Source organism: Ictidomys tridecemlineatus, chromosome 2 (assembly GCF_052094955.1).
Source record: "Ictidomys tridecemlineatus isolate mIctTri1 chromosome 2, mIctTri1.hap1, whole genome shotgun sequence".
NCBI classification, from domain to species: domain Eukaryota; kingdom Metazoa; phylum Chordata; class Mammalia; order Rodentia; family Sciuridae; genus Ictidomys; species Ictidomys tridecemlineatus.
The window spans coordinates 25,310,059-25,329,153 of record NC_135478.1 but is presented as its reverse complement, the minus strand read 5'-3'; the positions used below and the strand labels follow the sequence as shown (position 1 = coordinate 25,329,153).

The 19,095-nt window shown below is 44.3% G+C and overlaps 1 protein-coding gene across 4 annotated transcripts in view; it reads right to left on the bottom strand.

The window, feature by feature from the left end:
* Positions 1–8,575: 8,575 nt before the first annotated feature.
* Trank1 (tetratricopeptide repeat and ankyrin repeat containing 1) overlaps positions 8,576–19,095 on the bottom strand; it is a 99,528-nt gene continuing 89,008 nt past the window's right edge. For all 4 annotated transcript variants that reach the window (XM_078038160.1, XM_078038159.1, XM_013361226.4 and 1 more), the window contains 4 exons: positions 16,500–16,645; positions 12,635–15,678; positions 11,689–11,787; positions 8,576–10,152 (listed from right to left, as the gene is read on the bottom strand). In XM_078038160.1, coding sequence (XP_077894286.1) covers positions 10,052–10,152; positions 11,689–11,787; positions 12,635–15,678; positions 16,500–16,645 — 3,390 coding nt within the window. In that variant the 3' untranslated portion in view covers positions 8,576–10,051. The remainder of the gene's footprint in view (positions 10,153–11,688; positions 11,788–12,634; positions 15,679–16,499; positions 16,646–19,095) is intronic.

The window sequence follows — 19,095 nt, the reverse complement described above, 5'->3', positions numbered from 1 at the left end:
AAATGGTAGCTGCTATTACAGACAGAATCCAGGGAAAGCCCGGAGGAAGCTGTCAGTTATGAGACTCAGGGGCAAAGATGCTCTCAGAGAATAATATGGAAAGTAGAGTCAAGATTACCAAGAGCAGGACATAACATGATTAGGTGTAAATAATGGACAACTTAGAAGCTAAGATTTATTCTTATTTCTGGAAAGCTGGAGATGTACATCAGTTATATTTGGGTCAGTTGAATGAGAGGCACAGAGTTACGTGGGACCTCGATGGGTAACCACAAGGCCATATTTTCCAAAGGGATATCATTGCTATGGAATACATGCAATAGATCTTTTTAAAAAAAATTTTTTTTTTAGTTGCAGATGGACACAATACCTTTATTTATTTATTTTTATGTAGTGCTGAAGATTGAACCCAGTGCCTCACTCGTGCAAGGCAAGCGCTCTACCACTAAGCCACAACCCCAGCCCCATTCAATACCTCTTAATATGATTTTGTAAGAACCTGAGTGTCTCTTTGCAAACATCAAAGTGTGTTCTTTTCTGACCACCTGTTTGGGCAAGAAATATTTCCTTCTTGCACTTCCATTTTGGTTTCTCTCTCTCTCTCTCTCTCTCTTTCTCTCTTCCCCCCGCCACAGGGATTGAACCCAGAGGGGTTCTACCACTTAGCCATATCCCCAGCCCTTTTTAATTTTTACTTTGAGACAGGGTCACCCTAAGTTGTATAGGGCATCAATAAGTTGCTGAGGCTGTCGTTGAACTTGCCATCCTCCTGCCTCAGCCTCCAGAGCTGTGGGATTACAAGTATCCATTTTGATTTCTAAAAACATTTTTTTATTGTTTTTGTTTTTCGTGTGTGTGTGTGTGTGTGTGTGTGTGTGTGTGTGTGTGTCCACAAATAATCCTGTTTCTAAAAAAAAAATCTAACTCACAGAATACTCAAGATCATCACCATCACTAATCTAGAAATGCATCTTTATTTATTTTGGTGAAAGTGGATTGAAACACAGAGCCTCTTCCACAGATTGAGTTTTCGGTGAGCAATTGATCTTTGCCACATTTCCTCCCAGCATATTTAGATCTTTTTTAAAATATCATCTCCAATTTTTCAGTCTCCCAAACACCCCTAAAGTGAACCTTTATTTGGGCACATATAGGAATGTTTCTCTAACATTAATCAAAGTAGGAATGTTGAGTACATACATTCAGTGTAATAGAGCCTTAAACAAGGAAGGACATTCTGATACATGCTACAGCATGGAAGAGACCTGAAGACACCATGCCAAGTGAAACAAGCCATTCCCAAAACACAACTACTATGTGATTCTACTTATATAACGTAGGCAGTGTGGCCAAGTTCATAGAGACAGAAAGCAGAAGGTGATACTTCTGCCACGGGATGAGTGGCGGAGGCAAGAAGGGGGAGTTGGTGTTCAGTGGGTAGAGTTTCAGTTCTGGAAGATGAAACAGTTCCAGAGGTTGGGTACCTAGTCATGCGAACGTACTTAACACTACTGAACACTACACATTAAAATGGCTAGGATGGTAAATTTTTTTTTTTAAAGAGAGAGAGAGAGAGAGAATTTTAATATTCATTTTTTAGTTTTTGGCGGACACAATGTCTTTGTTTGTATGTGGTGCTGAGGATCGAACTCGGGCCGCACGCATGCCAGGAGAGCGCCCTACCGCTTGAGCCACATCCCCAGCCCCTAGGATGGTAAATTTTAATAAATTTTTTAAAAAGGAAAAAGAATGTTGGATCCAAAGGTGAGTCCACCCTTAGTTACAATAGCTTTTGTTGAAGTGCCAGTGACACAGGCCATGTTCCATCGCCAGACTGTGGGAAAAACCTTTGCCAAGGCTCTCCAACATGGGTGCTGTTGATCTTTTCTCCGTCATGACTTGGTCACAGCAGATGGGGTTGAAAAGAGGACAGAAATGAACACACTCGAGGTATAACATGAGTATTTCTCTGCTCACCTCATCCGGATACTCCAGAATGGCTGTAAAGTAAATTAGAGTGCAGCTGTCTTTGGGGTAGGTGTAGATCTCTGTGGATGCCTCCGGAAACTCCAGAGTTATTCTAGTTCTCTTCCCCCATCCCACTCCCTAACCTTAAAAATGATGACTCCTAAAATCACAGACTGGCCTACATATTTCCCTGAAACAGCTGTCCTGCAGAATCACTAAAATGTGGGTTAAAAATAGACTCAGTCTCTAAAAGGAGGTTGGGTCCTTGGGAACAAAGCCCTCTTAGAAATGTCCCCAACTCTGTAAAGGGCACACAAAAGCTGACCCAGCTTTGTTCCCAGAGTTCCTTGTTGCTTGTGACCATACTTTTCGGCCCTGGAAACAAATCCCTACATGAAATCTTTTAGATTTTTTGGGTCTATCTATGGAAGGAAGGTGGAAAGGGAGGGAGCTTAAGGTCATGAAATCAAGCCACAAAGCTGTGTTATTATTTCCATTTTATGAATTTCCAGGTGGACTCATAGACTTTTAAGTAAGGGGTTTAGATTCACAGTCAGTATTAGAAGCCTAATTTTAATCTGAGATGTCACTTCAAAATATTATGGCCATAGTACCCTGTTTACCTGTTGCAACCCAATGCCCCTAAAGGTCCTATCAGATAATCAGATCATGTCACAGTGAGAAGAATGAGACTCATATGTCTTAACAGAGAACAAAGACTTCTGAACAGGGATAGAAGGCTTCAGCACCAGTGATAGGCTTTCAAACAACAGCCTACCTAAAGCACGCCTGGTACCTTGCTGATGGCTTCTCCCCCTCCTTCCTGAGTGGGGAAATACAGTGGTGTGTGGGAGTGAGGATCAGCTGTCTGAGGCAGACCTGGTTTCTCTGCTGCAGTAAGGAATTAAAGTCTACCAGGTTAAACAGAGAGGTTTGCGATGAACTCTTCTCTGTACTGTTTGAGGGGTTGGTGAGTGGCTTCTCATGATGGCTCCTCATGCCGCCTACCTGGCCTTTTGTTTTTCAGTGAGAATCTCTGGAGCAGATTTACTGACAAGATCAGATAAAGCCATTTCAGTTGCCTAGGAGAGAGATTTATGACAGAAAGGAGAGCAGCTACCTGATGCATTGATTTATCCATCCTCTGAGAGAAGGACCTCAGGGACACAGATTTGTGATAATTACATGGTATTGATTCTGAAACACATTTAAATCATCCCAGACCCAGAATGAGTTTTGACACCAGATAACCCTGCTGGGGAAGGCCAAGGGAGAACTTATTTTATTTTGGTGTGTGTGTGTGTGTGTGTGTGTGCGTGCGTGCATGTGTGTGTGTGTGTGTGTGTGTGTGTGAGAGAGAGAGAGAGAGAGAGAGACAGAGAGACAGAGAGACAGAGAGATTAGACGCTGAGGTTTTAATGGTTTTGTAGCTAGAGAATCTAAGAATACTAGATTCCTGTCCTGCAAGGACCCTGAAGGAAATGATGCATGAGGAGAAATGAACAAAAAGAGTGGTACAGCACTGTGCTGTTACCTAACTATTGTCACCTGAACCAGCAAAAAGAATACATATCCAAAGCCCTCAGCCCTGAGCCTCTTTCCTCTAAAGTCTTGTGTCTGAGGAGTCTAAGGGTGACTACTTGGGGAAGAGAATGTGCAGACATATTGGAATGAGTTTTGACACGTGGCTGCCATGTCCACACATGCAAGGGAGGCCTTTCATGGCATGGGTTAAGCAAGGATGGGAAGAGAAGGGATTGGGCAGAAGTCCCTATTCATAATCTACAAATTTTAGAGATAGGTCTTCCTTATGTGACAGCCAACCATATTGGTTGCCGGTGCCCCCGCAGGGAACCAGACCCCAGGAGTGATAAGAACCCGTAACATTAACTCGCTCTGCCTACAGGTTGCCCTGGAAACCAAGTCATGACTGCTGGTTGCCAAGATAACAAAAATTTGGTGCTAAGGGTGGATTCTAGGATCCCCTCAGGGTCCTAGGGTCCTAATGTCCTAGGTATTATCGTACTAGGATCCCCACCAAGTTTGGGAAAAAGGTGGATGAAGCCCTTTCCTTGCAATGGCAGACTATAATGCAGTGGCTCCAATAACGAATGCTGCTCTGCCATCCACCTGCTCCCCAAACCCAGGCTCACCTCTCACTTACAGCTATATAAATAAGTATGTTTTGGAGAATTCTTGTAAGATTCAGAAATCATGGCTGCAATAGGCTTAACAGTACACAATAGTCCCTCATTTTGGTTATGTATTGCTGTATAACAGTGATTTGAAACAGTTATCATTTATTTTATTAATTCTCATAATTTTAGGGGTCAGAAATTTGGGGAGATCTCAATAGTGGTGGTTTTGTTCAATTGGGCATCAGCGAGGGGAACTACTCAAGCACATTCAGCTGGCATCTGAGCCTAAAACAAGAGGGCTTCACTCGCATGAGTGGTGCCTTGGACTCTTCCCCCCTGGCTTCTACACATGGCATCTTCAATGCTAGGGTTTGTCACAGCATCGTGGTCAAATCCTTCCATGCCAGCTGGATTACCCCCAAATTTACTAGGTCTGCTTAAAGGCAAGACCTGGAATGGGCACAGTGTTACTTTTGCTGTCGTCTGTTGGCTAAAGCTGGTCAGAGGGGAGGGAGGCAGACTCTACTTCTGGGTGAAGAGTGCCACACACATACAGGGATGGGAAGGAATGGAGAATGACTGTCTTTGAAGTTCCCCCAGTGCCCTCAACTCCCTACTTGGTTCTACATTTGTGTCTGCTCTCCCTGTATTTCCCTTTTTCCTTTTCAGGAAAGTAGCCATAATTTTAGGCCCCCTCAATGCAAGGATAAGGCAGATGTGTGTGTCAAGACCAATAAGGACCTGCTGTCATCCTCACTGCAATACAATGGGGAGGTGAGATAACCTCTGAGTGGGGATGGTGACCCAAAGATTGAGCTAAAGACTATACCAAATGCCTCCAGGGCTCCTTGCATTTCCAGGCTCAGCTGGGAAGGAGAAAAGTCGCCACCATCTCAGATTCCCTGCCAGCTGGGACAGAGTATGTGTCAGTGACAGTCATGATAAACTGAAGAGGAGGGGGCCTCCCTCATGTTACCCATACTGCTTCAGCCTCCCTTCTGATACTTAAGAGATTCTAAGAAGCAGAAGGCACTCCAATAATGACTCAGGTTGAAAAAAAGCAATAGGGTTCAGAATGGAATTTGAATTAATTTAAAGAAAATGTGACATTTCTTGCACAACCAAGATTCATGCATATTACACTGTTGCTAGACCATTAAACCCCAGGATTATCAAAGTGATTATCAAACTGATACTGGTGTCAGTTGAAGACTCAGGAAGCTCACATCCAACTATTTTCCTCAGCCACAGGAGTGAGCATCTTGTCCAGCTTGGGAGCCCTTTTCTGTTTCAGAGCATAGAATCCAAGACTGGTCCCTCTCCTGGCCTCATTCCTCTCACATCCCACGATCCATGCACCTATCTGGTGGCAATGAACTCCAAACTTTAGAAGGGCCCAGTAGATCCTGCTCTATTGACACTAGAGAAAGTGATAGCTGGTCACCAGTGGGAGAGCTTGGTGACAGTTGTGACCTATGAGCATTAATATTCCCTCTTTTCACACTATCCCAGAGCAGGTGTAACATCAGTTGTCAGTTACCCAGAGTTCTGTGAGCAGTGGTCTTGCTGGCGAGGGTGCCCAGTGAACTTAGGGCTCATTTTGGACTACGTGTTTCCACTCACAGTAACTGAGGCAGGCTGGCTAGGAAAAGGTGATCACAGTATGTTGAGCTATGGGTTTGGGGATAGAGATGCAAAGCACGAGATTCGTGATGTGAACCGCAATACTGAGGGTAGTGAAGGGTGAAGGCACAGAAGAGAGAAAAGCCAGCAGCTTCAGGAGCAGTGCTGGACTGGGCTACCTACTAGGAATGCATTTTGGCATCTTCTTGGTCCTCTTTTGAGGAGTCAGAGTCCAGGCTGCTCCTGGTGGGCAGCAGTAAGACAGACTTATTGCAGGGCATTCCATTTTCCTACAAAAAAACACTATTGTCAAAAGACAAGGGGGAAGCCAGGCGCAGTGGTACATGCCTGTAATCCCAGCAGCTCAGGAGGCTGAGACAGGAGAATCGCAAGTTCAAAGCCAGCCTCAGCAAAAGTGATGCACTAAGCAATTCAGTGAGACTCTGTCTCTAAATAAAATACAAAAAAGGGTGGGGGCTGTGTCTCAGTGGCCGAGTGCCCATGAGTTCAATTTCTGGTACCAAAAAAAAAAAAAAAAAAAAAAAGACAAGGGAGAGGTTGAATGAAAGGAATAAGTTACTTCTAAATACCCAAGGGGTGGCATGCTGCGCACTGATATTTGGTGGAAGTGAAGGGCCCCGAGAAAGAATTGCTGGCATGTGCTCTTGACCTCAGCACCCAAGTCCATAGTGGAAAGAGTGCTGGCTGGTTTTTCTGATGAAAAACCCTAGTCTAGGTCCAAGCCCTCCCCAAATGGGCTCTGTAACCTAGGACAAGTCACACCATCTCAGCCTCCACCAGTTTTCCTACCGGTGACAAGGTAAGGCACTAGCAGAGTGTAGATGCTGTTTTTCCTTCATTGGTGTTCATCCTTCCTTCAGCCATTGGAAGACTGGACTATGGTCCTAGGGAATTTGAGAACAAGTGTTCTTGAGCCAGAATGCTCAGACCCAAGCATGTGTGTGTTGATGGGAGAAAGGGAGAGAACAGCCACCAGAGGCATAAGTAAGGCTTCCCCTGTCCCCAGCTGAACTCAAGGATCCAAATAGCATTAAGAATGGCTACCACTTAATGCAAGGAAGTGGAACCAGTGTCTAAGACCAGTAGGAAGATGGTTTTTAGAATAAACTATCCCTAAACACTCACTCCCTTGACTGAGGAGAGAGTAGTCACATATGCACTTAGCTAACCACTGGATATAGAAGCAACCATAAGGCAACATCGGATGACATGACAAAGCCTCAACTTAAGGAAATCCCCCATACAGAAGATGGTTCAACCAAGAAGACTTTAAAAGGCTTGCCCACAAGGTGAGCCCTTGGCTGGCATCTGGAACTTGTATTTCGAGAAGGTTACCATTCCTATAACTTGTAAGAGTGACTGGCAGTGCCTAAATTGTTTACACAGAAAGGTAGTTTCTGCTGAACACGTTTTCCTTCTGAGGCTGGCACTTTGACACGTGCTAGGCAGAAGCTGCCTACATGATTAGCCCCCAGTAAAATCCCTGAGTGCTCAGTTACTAATAAGCTTCCCTTACTGGCAATGTTTCACGTGTGCTCCCACAATTCATTGGTGGAAATATGCTAATCATGTTCCATGTGACTATGGATAGATACTCAGAAGCTTGTACTTCTGGACGTTGCCTATGTGCCCTTTGCCTTTACTGACTGTGCCTGGCATGCTTTACAAACCACAATCATGACTACTACATATTGAGTTCTACAAGCCCTCCCTAGTGAAGTTCAGAACCAAGATCAGTCTTTAGGATCCCTGAGATACACCCCCATTCTGAACTTCTAGCAAAGCCCCACTACTAGACTGAGCTCCAGAACTCAGGTCATTCATGGATATTTCTGATTCTTTCACTGAACTCCATTCTCCCCTCCCAACCTCCACATCCATGCTCTGACCTTTATGAGTTTAGACAGATTGTAGGGGGAGGCTCTCTCAGGCAGCTCTACTGAACAGTGCCAATAAAGAAGGCACCAGATCATCTGCTCCTGTGCTGAGCCTTTCATTTTGAAGAATGGGATTGGGGCCAGGGGTGTAGCTCAGTGTAGAGCACTTGCCTAGCATGTGTGAGGCACTGGATTTAATTCTCAGAACCACATAGAAATAAAAACAAAATAAAGGTATTGTGTCCATCTACAACTAAAAATGTTTTTTTTAAAAAAAAAAAAAAGAATAGTATTGAATACTTGCTAAGGCTCAAGTGTCCTGCTCACTCCACACAAGTGAACACTGACATCACAACACCAAGACTGAGGGTAATCAGACCCATGGCAATGGCTCAGGAAACCACTCTGGCAGGAAGGAATTCTAGACCAATTTCTCAAAGGGGGAAACTAAAGCTCTGCTGGGTTACATAAGTATTGCTACCACCTCTATTCAAGGCACATTTCTATCACCACAGTATTTTCACACACACACGTCTCCCACTCACCCACCACATTAGATCATGAGGCCCCAAGGGTGGTGCTGTACTCAGGGTTGAACAGATCTGACCTTCTCCAAGTCACATGGCTCATAAGTAATAGGAAACAGTCTCCTAGCTCCAAGGGAATGTCCTGGTGTAGCAGTGACAAAGCTCCTTACTTTCCAAACCCCACATGCTTGAAGAGCACCCAGACTGGAAAGAATATGCACAAGGAGGGCTCACAAGAACACTCCAACCACCTGTTTGTCCCTTCACTGAGCTGTGTTTCTCTAACACTGGATTTCTTAATTTCAGCAGGCACAAAAAGCTTCTGCTCTGGCCAGCATCAATCAGCTGACCATAAGGAACCATCTTCAAAATTTACCCCTTTTCTCTTAGTAAAGATTAGAAATAAACAACAGGACAGTGGTAAGAGAAATGATTTAACTTTATAAAAATGTGATAATACAGCAATATTTGATTTCTTTCCTTTTCTTTTTCTGGCAAGTAAAGTTTATAAAAACACCTGGAATAAAAATTAGAAACATAACCTAATAAAATTAGAAACAAACATTTCAAGGAAACAAGTCATTGAAAGACATAGAAAGACAAGGAAGGGACAACATTGAGCAGCTAAAGCAGCAGCTACATGGGGGAAGTTGGTTCAGCTATGAGGACAGAACAATCAAAGACCAACATGAACCTGACCTTTCATACCAGGCTAGGCTGAGTGGGCTAAGGATGGGCAGTAACCATCAGAGAGGCATGAAGGCTTCCCAAGGACCAGATCGATGGTGCTGGCTCAGTGGGTGTAGGGGGACATTGGCCTCCTGCAAACAGCTCACATGCAAGTCCCTCTTACAGGGCCTCTCAGCCACATGGCAGTGATGCACAGCCAAATCTTGAAGAATTGGCACTGTAGAGCTGGCTTCCTCCTCTGCCCACTTGTTTCTAACCTGCAGTTCTGCAGGACACTATCCCATAGTCGTGAGCTCAGTGGGTAGAAACACATCAATATGTCAACCTAAGCTTGGGAGGCAAACATGCCAGGGAGAAACCAAGAAATCTGGACACCTAGTGCTACATACAAAATACTTTTTGTAATGTCTGCACCATAGCCAAAGTGGAATTAGGACCACCTTGGAGAGGCAGGCCAGGAACGCCAGGCAACATTCCCCTAGAGGGAAAGGGCGTCCCAAGGATGCTGGGTGAGTTCTTGACTACATTCTGAGGTAGTCTAATCGTGACTTGCACAGGTAGCTGAGAATGGTCACAAAAGATGGAGGGAGGGAGGGCAGAAAAGTTGCCATATAGATAAAAGACTAACATATATAACGGAAGGAACTACGCTACAAGTGGGCTCAGAGATAACGAGGATGCGACCTAGGCTCGGGGTGGCTGGCAGTAGGGCCCACATGGACCCTGGGCACATACAGCTCTTATACTACTCACTGCTGCAGCAGTGTGGCAGGAGATGCACAGAGGGATTTCCTGGCCCCAAGCAGTGGCAACTCTGAGATGAGGGGTGTCCATCTTAAATGACTAACCCCCTTCTACTGACTCTTGTCATGAAGGGATTGAACCAGAGAGCCTGGGAGCTTTGGGGCAAGGAGTCCCAATGTTCCCTTCAACAGGACTCCTCTAACCTGAACATGTCTAGTGGGAGTAATACTGTTAGACCTTAACTTGGAAAACACAAAGTACCTGCAGGTGAGGGAGCAATCAGACCCTAAGCCACCACTGAAAGAGAAATAACAACAAGCAAAGGTGGTGTTAGACACCCCCCATACTCTATTTTTTTTAATGCTAATTTACAGTCTTATTCTCTTCTGCCCTCCAGCATTCAGAATTCTAAGACAGAATGGAATGTTCTGAAAGCTTAGGAGGCAGCAGCTGTGTTTAGATGTTAGTATTTTCTCTGCTTTCCACATTTTCGTGAACGTCTTCTAGGACGGAGTTCACCAAAGTCTTCAACTTCATTTTCGTAATCATCTTCCTGAACAATACCTAAAAGGAACAAGAAAAAAAAACAGGAAACAGAGACAAGGCAAAGGTGATTTTTCCCTTATTCCACTGTAAAACATAACATCCTAGTAAAATATAATATTTCTGTAATCATTTTATATTAAAGAAATGAAGCTTTCTATTAGGGTGCTGCCAAAGTGAATTTTCCTTTGCGTACTAATATTGCTTCCCAAGAAGAGACAAAGTAAACACCCTTCTCCAGAATAAATTCTTTTTAGCTGGTTCCTCTGGCCTTTCTAGAAGCCATTTAAGTGGCAAATCAAGCAAACTCAACCATACCCTTGAGTTGGTATGCTAATTACCTTCCTTTTGAAACAATCACAAAATTATAGTACCCAGAAGGAACTATATGGTAAAGGGTGGGGTTTTTGTTTGTTTGTTTGTTTTTATTTTTAAGTGGCAGAGATATTTGTGCCAAGTCCCTTCAAGTTTTCCCCAGTGCTGGGGTCTGGATTTCCCAGTAGCATCTGGAAGGGCATTCAAAGCTGATGAAATCCTCAGAGCAAAAGGAAGTATGGTCCAGCTGGGAAGGGGCAGTAATTGGAATGGGCAAGAGGGAAGACACAGTGCATCCCACAGAACTTGTCAAGAAATTCTGACTGCCAACAAAGAAACCTGAATCACTCTTCTCAGTCCTGTAACCCTCTATAGAAAGATGTTGCAAGCTTCCCCACTGGTTTTGTTTGTTTTGTTCACAAGCATATTTCCAGACCCACACAGCACCAGTATATATTATATGCTCAGAAAATATCCACAGATTTGTGTGTTTAATTAATTAAATTTTGGTACTGGTGATTGAACCCAGGGGTATTTACCACTGAACTATGTTCCCAGACCTTTTTTATATTTTTATTTTGAGACAGGATCTTGCGAAGTTGCTTACGGCCTCTCTAAGTTGCTGAGGCTGGCCTGGAACTTGCAATCCTCCCGCCTCAGCCTCCTGAGCTACTGGGATTAGACATGCACCATCATGCCCAGTTATATCCACTGATTTAAATGAATGATTAACAAAGGCAAATATTTTATCAATGGATGGTTTTACAATACTTTGCCTATCCTTGGCCTTCACTGTATTGAGTATGTGCAGTGACTGAACATCATTAATACTAGTCCATTAGCAGCAAAAGGTTTCTAGCAACTAAAATGGGCCCAGAATAATGGCCTTCACAGTCTGATGGGGAAACTTTAATACTATGTTGCTAATAGTTTTATTACTGTCATGATACTTCTAGACAGTGAGAAGCGGCTACTGATATTGGAGGAAGCCCTACTTCACATTTACTGAGGAGCCAGCAGCATCAAGAACCAAAGGATCCTGGCTTGGGCTGGGGCTCAGCAGTAGAGCACTTGCCTAGCACGTGTGAAGCACTGGGTTCGACCTTCAGCACAACATAAAAATAAATAAATAAAATAAAGGTATTATGTCCATCTTTAACAAAACAAACAAACAAAACAACAACAGCAACAAAAAGACAGGATCCAAAATGTTACCTGTCTGTGGAGAAAAGGACTCCTTACCTTCATCCCTTAAGCGGAGTTCTGTTTTTGTCAACCACTCCTGTGCATCCTTGACTGACAGGACCAGAATTTTGACCAGATGAGTCATTGCCTCCTCCGCTGAAGAAACCAAGGAACAAGGGTTCTGAGTCAAGAGGCTGTTGCAGGAACCAGAACACCATGCACTAGAGCCAAAGTGCCCATGCCCAAGGGCTAGTGTGTCTGCTCTTTCTCTGAAAAGAGGCTTCCTTACAAGGTAAGGGACCTAAAGCTGCCTTTTGCTGCCACAAAGCTGCCTTTAATGCTAGCCCTATGCCCTTACTGTACATCTGCAGAGACTGACAATAACAAACCCTTCCAGGAAACTTGCGCTCGAAATGTCATTAAAACTTACACTGAAGAGAGTGTCTGAATTATAGAAGATTTTTAAAATATGCAATTTTGCTAATTTTATACACAACTTCCACCCAGTATTGCTAAGAAATAGCTTATAAGAAAGCTGGAGGACACTTGATTTTAAGACCACAGAGGAGTTCTCATTATTCAAAGCCCACACTGGAATATGACTGAAGGGACCCTCCTACAAAAAAGAAAACAGCTATGCACTTCCAAATCTTACTCTAGGTTCTGAACATAATAGGTGCTCAAGAAAAGAGCACTGAACTAATGAATTGGGAGACCCTAAAAGAGTTTTCTCAAAACTTTAAACATTCTTTCTATATCCTGTCCACATAATTAGTTAGCAAACCGTGTTCTCATCTAGGGCCAAAGATAATCACAATTTTTTAATTGGGGAATGGGTGGCCCAAACAATAAGGTTTTGCCATAATTTGAGGACAAAAATTCTTATATTTCCACTAATGCCAAGATCCCATCACCCCCCAAGTCGGCCCTCACTACAAACAGCATAACTCTGAGTGTCTAACATGCCTAACACCGTTTGGGCCCCATCTCCACAGGTTCTTACCTCCAGCCCAGGCCTTTCGCCTGTAGAGGTCCTCCACCAAATCTGAAACCCTCTTGATGTGCTCCTGGACCTTCCTCTGTAGCATGTGGCTATGCTCTTTAGAGCCCAGGTGACTACGGATCCACACACTCTGCTCGATGTCCTGTACTACCAGTTTGCCTTCATCAATGGCTGGGTCTACCTTCGCATGGAAAAATTCTGAGTATTTCTGGTAAGCCACCTGCTGCCTCTGGTGGGCTTCTAGGCGGATGTGCTGCTCATAAGATTCACTGGTCCTCTCCCGACACTCCTTTCCTTCCAGCTCAGCCCTGGAAAGGACCACAGCCTCTGAAGCCGCTCCTTCAAATGCTTTGCTGGAGCTGAAGTAGTTCTCAGGGCTCCGGGTGAACTTCACCCCACACAGATCACACTGGGTCCTGTCTACATCAGCCCTTTTGAAGTTCCCAACCCCAGGCTCTCTAGCTTCCTCCCTGACACGTTCGGTCTGAACTCGTCTCCTCCAACTGATGCAGACAGACACCACCAGGCAAGCTCTTCTCAACTTGCGCTGGATGGAGGCCTTCCGCTGCTTCTGCGAAAGGATGGCAGCCAGGAGGTGGTCTCGGTCTTCCAGTGCCAGGTCATCTGTCTCATCCTGACCAAACTCACACTCGGGTTCAGCAAAGTAGTCCACTGGGCCCACACAGAGTAAGCGATTTAATTTGACCTCCTCATGACAGAGGCCACGAACCACAGACCCTTTGGTGTGCACACTGTCCCACCGCCAGTGACAGTCCATCAGGTACTCTTCGTCTCGCTCAAAGAGCAGATCCTGGAGTGCCTCGGCCACAGACTTCACATTAACAGCCATTAACACTCGCCTCACCACCTTCCGAAGCCTTTCAGGGACTTGATCTGGACAGTCCATGCTCATTAGCTGCAGCCTCGTCTCAATCTCCTGGAAGTGGCGGTACAGAAGAGGCTTACAGAATGGCTGCAGAACCTCCTCAGCATTCACGAGCATCACCAAGCACAGCACCAGTGTCCGCTCAGCCTCACCTGAGACCACATAATCTATTTCACTGAAGGCATCAAGCAGGACATTGAAGTTTGCATTCTCATAGCCACATAGCACCTTGACGAGGTAGGATAGGTGAAATCGGAAGTCCTGAATGGCTCTTGTCACATCCTTCGGTTTGTAATCCTGAATGATGGAGAACACGTCCCCAAGCTCTTTGTCCTTCTTGCTGAAAAGGAACTCCCAGTAGTGCAGGAGTGCAATGTAGCTCTTGGGGAGGCACAGGATGGCGTTCTTCCAGAGGCGGGCCAGCACCACCCCACAGTGGATGAACTGGAACTCCAACAGGGCCACTGTGTTTCCAATGCTGGGAATAAGTGGTTCTTTGCACCTCTTGATGAGGACGTTCATAAATCGGAAAAAGAGTCTCTTGTAGTCTTCTGGGTTCCTGTACACATATAACTGGTCGATGCAATTCTCCAGCAGCCGGATGAAGCAAAGATGGGTCTTCTCTGCACTTTCATCATCCTTGTTGGGTACCAACATGCCAAATTTTCCTTCTATTCCTTTCATCCTGCTGCTTCTCCCCCTGCCCCTCTCTTCTTTCTCAGACTCCAGAGCTTTCAGTTCCCTGTTGTAGTTGTCCTCCTCCTGGTGGAGCAGCTTTCCAAACTCCTCTGGGTAGCTGGAGGAGAGAAGGAAAGCCTGCATGGCGCTCAGCCACAGGTCTGTGGACTCCCGACGGCTGCGTGCCCTTTCATTTTGAAAAAGAGAGTGGATGTACTCTTTCAAGGCAAACCTGTAGGATCGGAATGATTTGTAATTTGGTTTGAGGATTTCTTTGCATGCCATGGGGTTTTCTGACAGCACTCTCTGATGGAAATGCCTAGGGAAGAGGACATTTAGAAAGGATTTGCAAAGGCCATATGTATCTGTAGACAAAATATAATCTATTTCTTCAAGTTCTTCAGCTAAGATTTTAGGAAATACTTTTTTGGCTTCTAAAAGCAATCCATTGATTGCCACCAGGTGCATTTTGGACTGAACCAAACACTTGGCCTCACAACGACGCAAAGGCCTGTGAAAATCTTCACAGTTTTCATCCTCACATTTTAAACCTACAATAAACCTCGCACAGATCCCTGGGTAGGTCTTCCCAAGTAGGCTCTGTGTGATCTGACACAGCCTGCTCAAAAGGTGTTTGTTGAGGGCTAATTTCACTTGGTCAGTCATTATCAAGAAATGATCTTTCGTTTTCTTCTCTTTCAAGTTCAAATCCAGGTCAAAAATTATTCTTAATATGGGTCCAGGGTCATTCTGAGCTATCTGGCAATACTTGGCATCCACCTGGGAAATTCCAAAAAATTCAAAGCAAGATTTGACCATTTCCTTCTCAGCATTGTTAGTTACTCTCTTAAGGGCCCTGACCAGGTTGAGAAGAACTTCCAAGCCCCCTGGAGCCAGGGCCAGAACCTTCTCAGGCTCAGCCTCACACTGACTGGCTGCTTCGTAGAGTGCTTCCACCACTCCAGCTGAATGGTTGAGTGTGTCAAACTTGAGGATGGCATCTTTGAGCTTCTGAAAGTCTCTCAGAATTACTCCCTGCAGAAATTGGGCCTCTGCAATGCCAGACAGTTGGCTGGTTTGATAGCAGAGATCAAGTGCTTCTCTTAGGATGGCCTTGGTATGCTCTATGTCAGAATCTCTGGCCACATTGAGGCGGGCAACCCCCAGCAGACAGGAGGCCTGGAAGTCCTTGTCAGCCGTGAGTCTGGCAGCCTCCAGGAGGCAGCCATGTTGTTTCATCAACAGTGCAGCCTCTTCTCTCCGACCTTCCCTGTTCAGCAGGTCTGCAGCTTCTGCTAGGCGTTTTCGAGACTTAAGGAATACCAGCTGGTCTTCTATGTCTAGCTTTGAGAGGACAGCCATCATTTCCTTGGTCTTATTTGCACTCAGGTACTTCGCTGCAGCTTCCAAATAAAATTGACTGGCAGAATATGAGAGCTTGGAAATAGGAAAGGTCTTGGTCTTTAGCATTTCTTCATACCTGAAAAAAACAGGTCAACCTGTTATCACTCAACCAATAGGAATTTCCTTCAAAATATAGCACAGAGTAATTTAAATAAAACTCCCACATGGAGATTTTTTTAAAAGACCTAAACTTATCAAGAATTCAAGCATTTTTATAAGTGCTTCACTATATAGTTATCAGTATAATAATTATAAATAATAAAATCTTCTTTCTTCAAAGAAATCAGGCATTAGTATGCATAATTAGTGAAATATAGTGTCGTTACAACTCAAGCAAATAGGAATGAAGTTTGAAAGCCAATCTATAGGGCAAAATTCATACACAGTCAAAATTATCCTTGAATAAAACTCCCTTCAGCTCTGATAAAAGCATGGTAATTATTTTGAGTATACAACTCCAATAAACTTGAAGGCAATTAACAAGAAAGGATGACATGGGTGCTATATACACATCAGCAATCGTACCAGTCTTCCTCTTATCCAACGCATGATTCTTCCCTCGCCAGGTGTGCATGGATTCATGTGAGACTAGTGAAGCTCTGATGGGTCCTCCTTTATTCTGCTGACTGAGTGGGTATAGCCTGCTATATACACACTCATAACAAACCCTTCATCTTCTTTGGCCCCCTCTCATGAAACTGTGTCAAAGCTTATCAAGAGTGGAAAACAGTCTTAGTCTCAAGGACTTCCTGACTCAGTACTAAGGCTGCACTCAAGTGGGAGGAGGTCATTACATCCCAGGCACTTCAGAAGCAGCAAGATAATACCACCCAGGGCAGCCTGCCCCCACAGAGAGCAGGAGAAGGGAGAGAGATGGGAGAGAATGAAGACACTTACTTTTCCACTGCAATAGCAGCTTCCTCAAAAAGCTCCTCTTGGCAGTACATTTTGAGTGCTAGATCAAACTCTTGAATCTGCTCAAAGCATCTGAAAGCATCTTTGTAGCACTGACTTCGCTTATAGAAATAAGCAGCATCTCTTATCTGGGACAGAGTAAAATTTTACCTTTATTTGAAGTATTCTTAACTTTTTAAAAGAAAATCAGTATGTGTTGGACATAGTCAAGAATGAAGGGAACATAAAAATCTCATGCACAAAGTGGTATGGCCATTCTGGAAAGGAACATGGTCACACTTGGTAGTGTGGATGTCCACTCCTAGCAATACATGCTATAAAAGGTTCATACAGTACCATGAGGAGATGTGCCGCCCCATGGTGCTGGAAAATGTGAAAAACACTTCTTCAATAACACATGCATTCACAGACACATAATATTAAATCTATTATTAAATGGAAACTGGCCATGAAGAGGAAGAGAATGAACAAATAAAATGCAATGATTGGGCTTTGTAACCAACAAGGTGGGTTTGCCATGAACAGAAACATATATTTGACTCTCCTTCTTACACTTATCATCTAGGCCATCACCTAACCCCTCAATTCCCAGCTATGACCCCATTCCACCACCTCCACCACCATCATGTAGTGTAAACTCCATCATCTCAGACTACATTTCTAACTGGCCTTTCCACTTCTATTGCCCTCTAAAACTCTCCACAGAGCACTTAATTAGTTTCATGTCACTTCTCCATTCAAAACATTCCCAGGCTCTCCACTGCACTTGACCAAAGTGTGGTCCTACCACAGGCAACAAGTCCCCACATATTCTCTTCCTGCCACCCTCTCTTACTCATGGCACAAATTCTACCCTCCTCATTATACTCTGGCCAACCAGGCTTCCTTGCTATTCTTCAAACTTACCAAAATTCTCCCACTTCACAGTTTTTGCCTATAAGAGTCTGGCTATAAGGTCTGCCAGCAGCTGTCCTCAGAATTTCTGCTCAAAAGTTAGCTCTCTGACCCCACTATCTAAAATAGCAAACCCTTCTCCCCTCACATGTTTTATTCTTCTTAGCACTCATCCTCACTGACATCTCACATACTATATATTTATCTATTTATATCTCTCCTGCACAGGGAGATGGGGGGGGGCTCTGAAAAGACTGAGCTCTCTTCTCTATGGTCTCCTGTTCACAAAGCACCTGGCACACAGTAGGAGGTCTATCTGTTGAATGTTTAATTTCAAAATTGTACTTGCTGCATCTTAGGCTCAAAGAGAAAAAATAAAAATGAAACAAGCAAAATATATGTGATGATCCCCTCCACCAAATCTCATCTTTAATGAGATAAGATACATGAAGTGCTAAAATAAACAGATACAGATGTGAGTTTCTTCTACATCCAGAGACCTCATAGACAAGGGAGCTTCTAGACCAATCTCAGTCACACAAACAAAACCTTACAACCTCTACATTTAACCACCCCTCTTTTCCTCCCTCGTCAATGCCAATTACTCAAGAGAAAAATCCATGTGTATACATGAAAGCCTACTGGATGTCAAGTGTGTGTCCAATAGGAGAGATAGAAAAGAGAGGGCTGGCTTTAAGTGGCAACTCCCCCTCTGGTTGCCCTGCTTGGAGGAGGCTGTACCTCCCATTCCAGAAAGGGTGCAGAAAGGTTTCCAGGGAAACCAACACTGCTTCCTGAAGAGAGGCAGGACACAAGCTAGGCATAGGAAGCCCTGAAAGGAGGACTTACACTCCCATAGCACCCACACAAACACTTCTTCCCAGGGATAGAGTTATGTTATGCTATGCTATGTTATGCTATGCTATGCTGTGTTATGGCTTGGCTTGGATATAAAATGTCTCCTGAAAAGCTTATGTGATAATGCAGGAATATTCAGTGATGAGATGATCAGATTATGAGAGTTGTAACCTAATCAATGAATTAATCCATCTGATAAATTAGTAATTTGAGTGAATTACCAGGTAATAATTGCAGGCAAATGAAGTGTGGCTGGAAGCGATAGTGCCAGCCAACCATGGACCGAACCTCTGAAACAATGTGCCCCATATAAACTTTTCCTCCTTTAAGTTGTTTTTGTCAGGTATTTTGGTTGCAGCAGTGAACAGCTAACTGGCACAGATAGCATGCATTTGGGAACTGGGAATAGGAAGACAGTTGGGCCTGATGACTTAGCACAGGCTATTGCCAAGGTGGTCAATTTTAATCTTGCTAGTCAAAGTGGGGAGATGATCACAATACTGGGTGAGAACTGAATGACCTTCCAGGGATGGGGGGCCTCATCAAAGATAGGAACCAGATTCTTTACTGAATAGATTTTAGAACTGCTGGAATGTGCTGGAAGAAAAAGTAGAAGAAGCCCTAGAAACCAGACTTGGGCAAGCAGAAAGGTAGAAGGAAAGCTGATACCAGGAACAGGATACCCTCCACACTTTGAAGTAACTGCAGTCCTGGAGAAGGCTGTGGGGGCTACACTTGTGATCCACTGGTCTCCCCTACCCCCACTGTCAGAAGCAGTGCTGGACAGGTTAGGCGATCAAGGTGGGTAAGCAGACAAGGGAAGGAT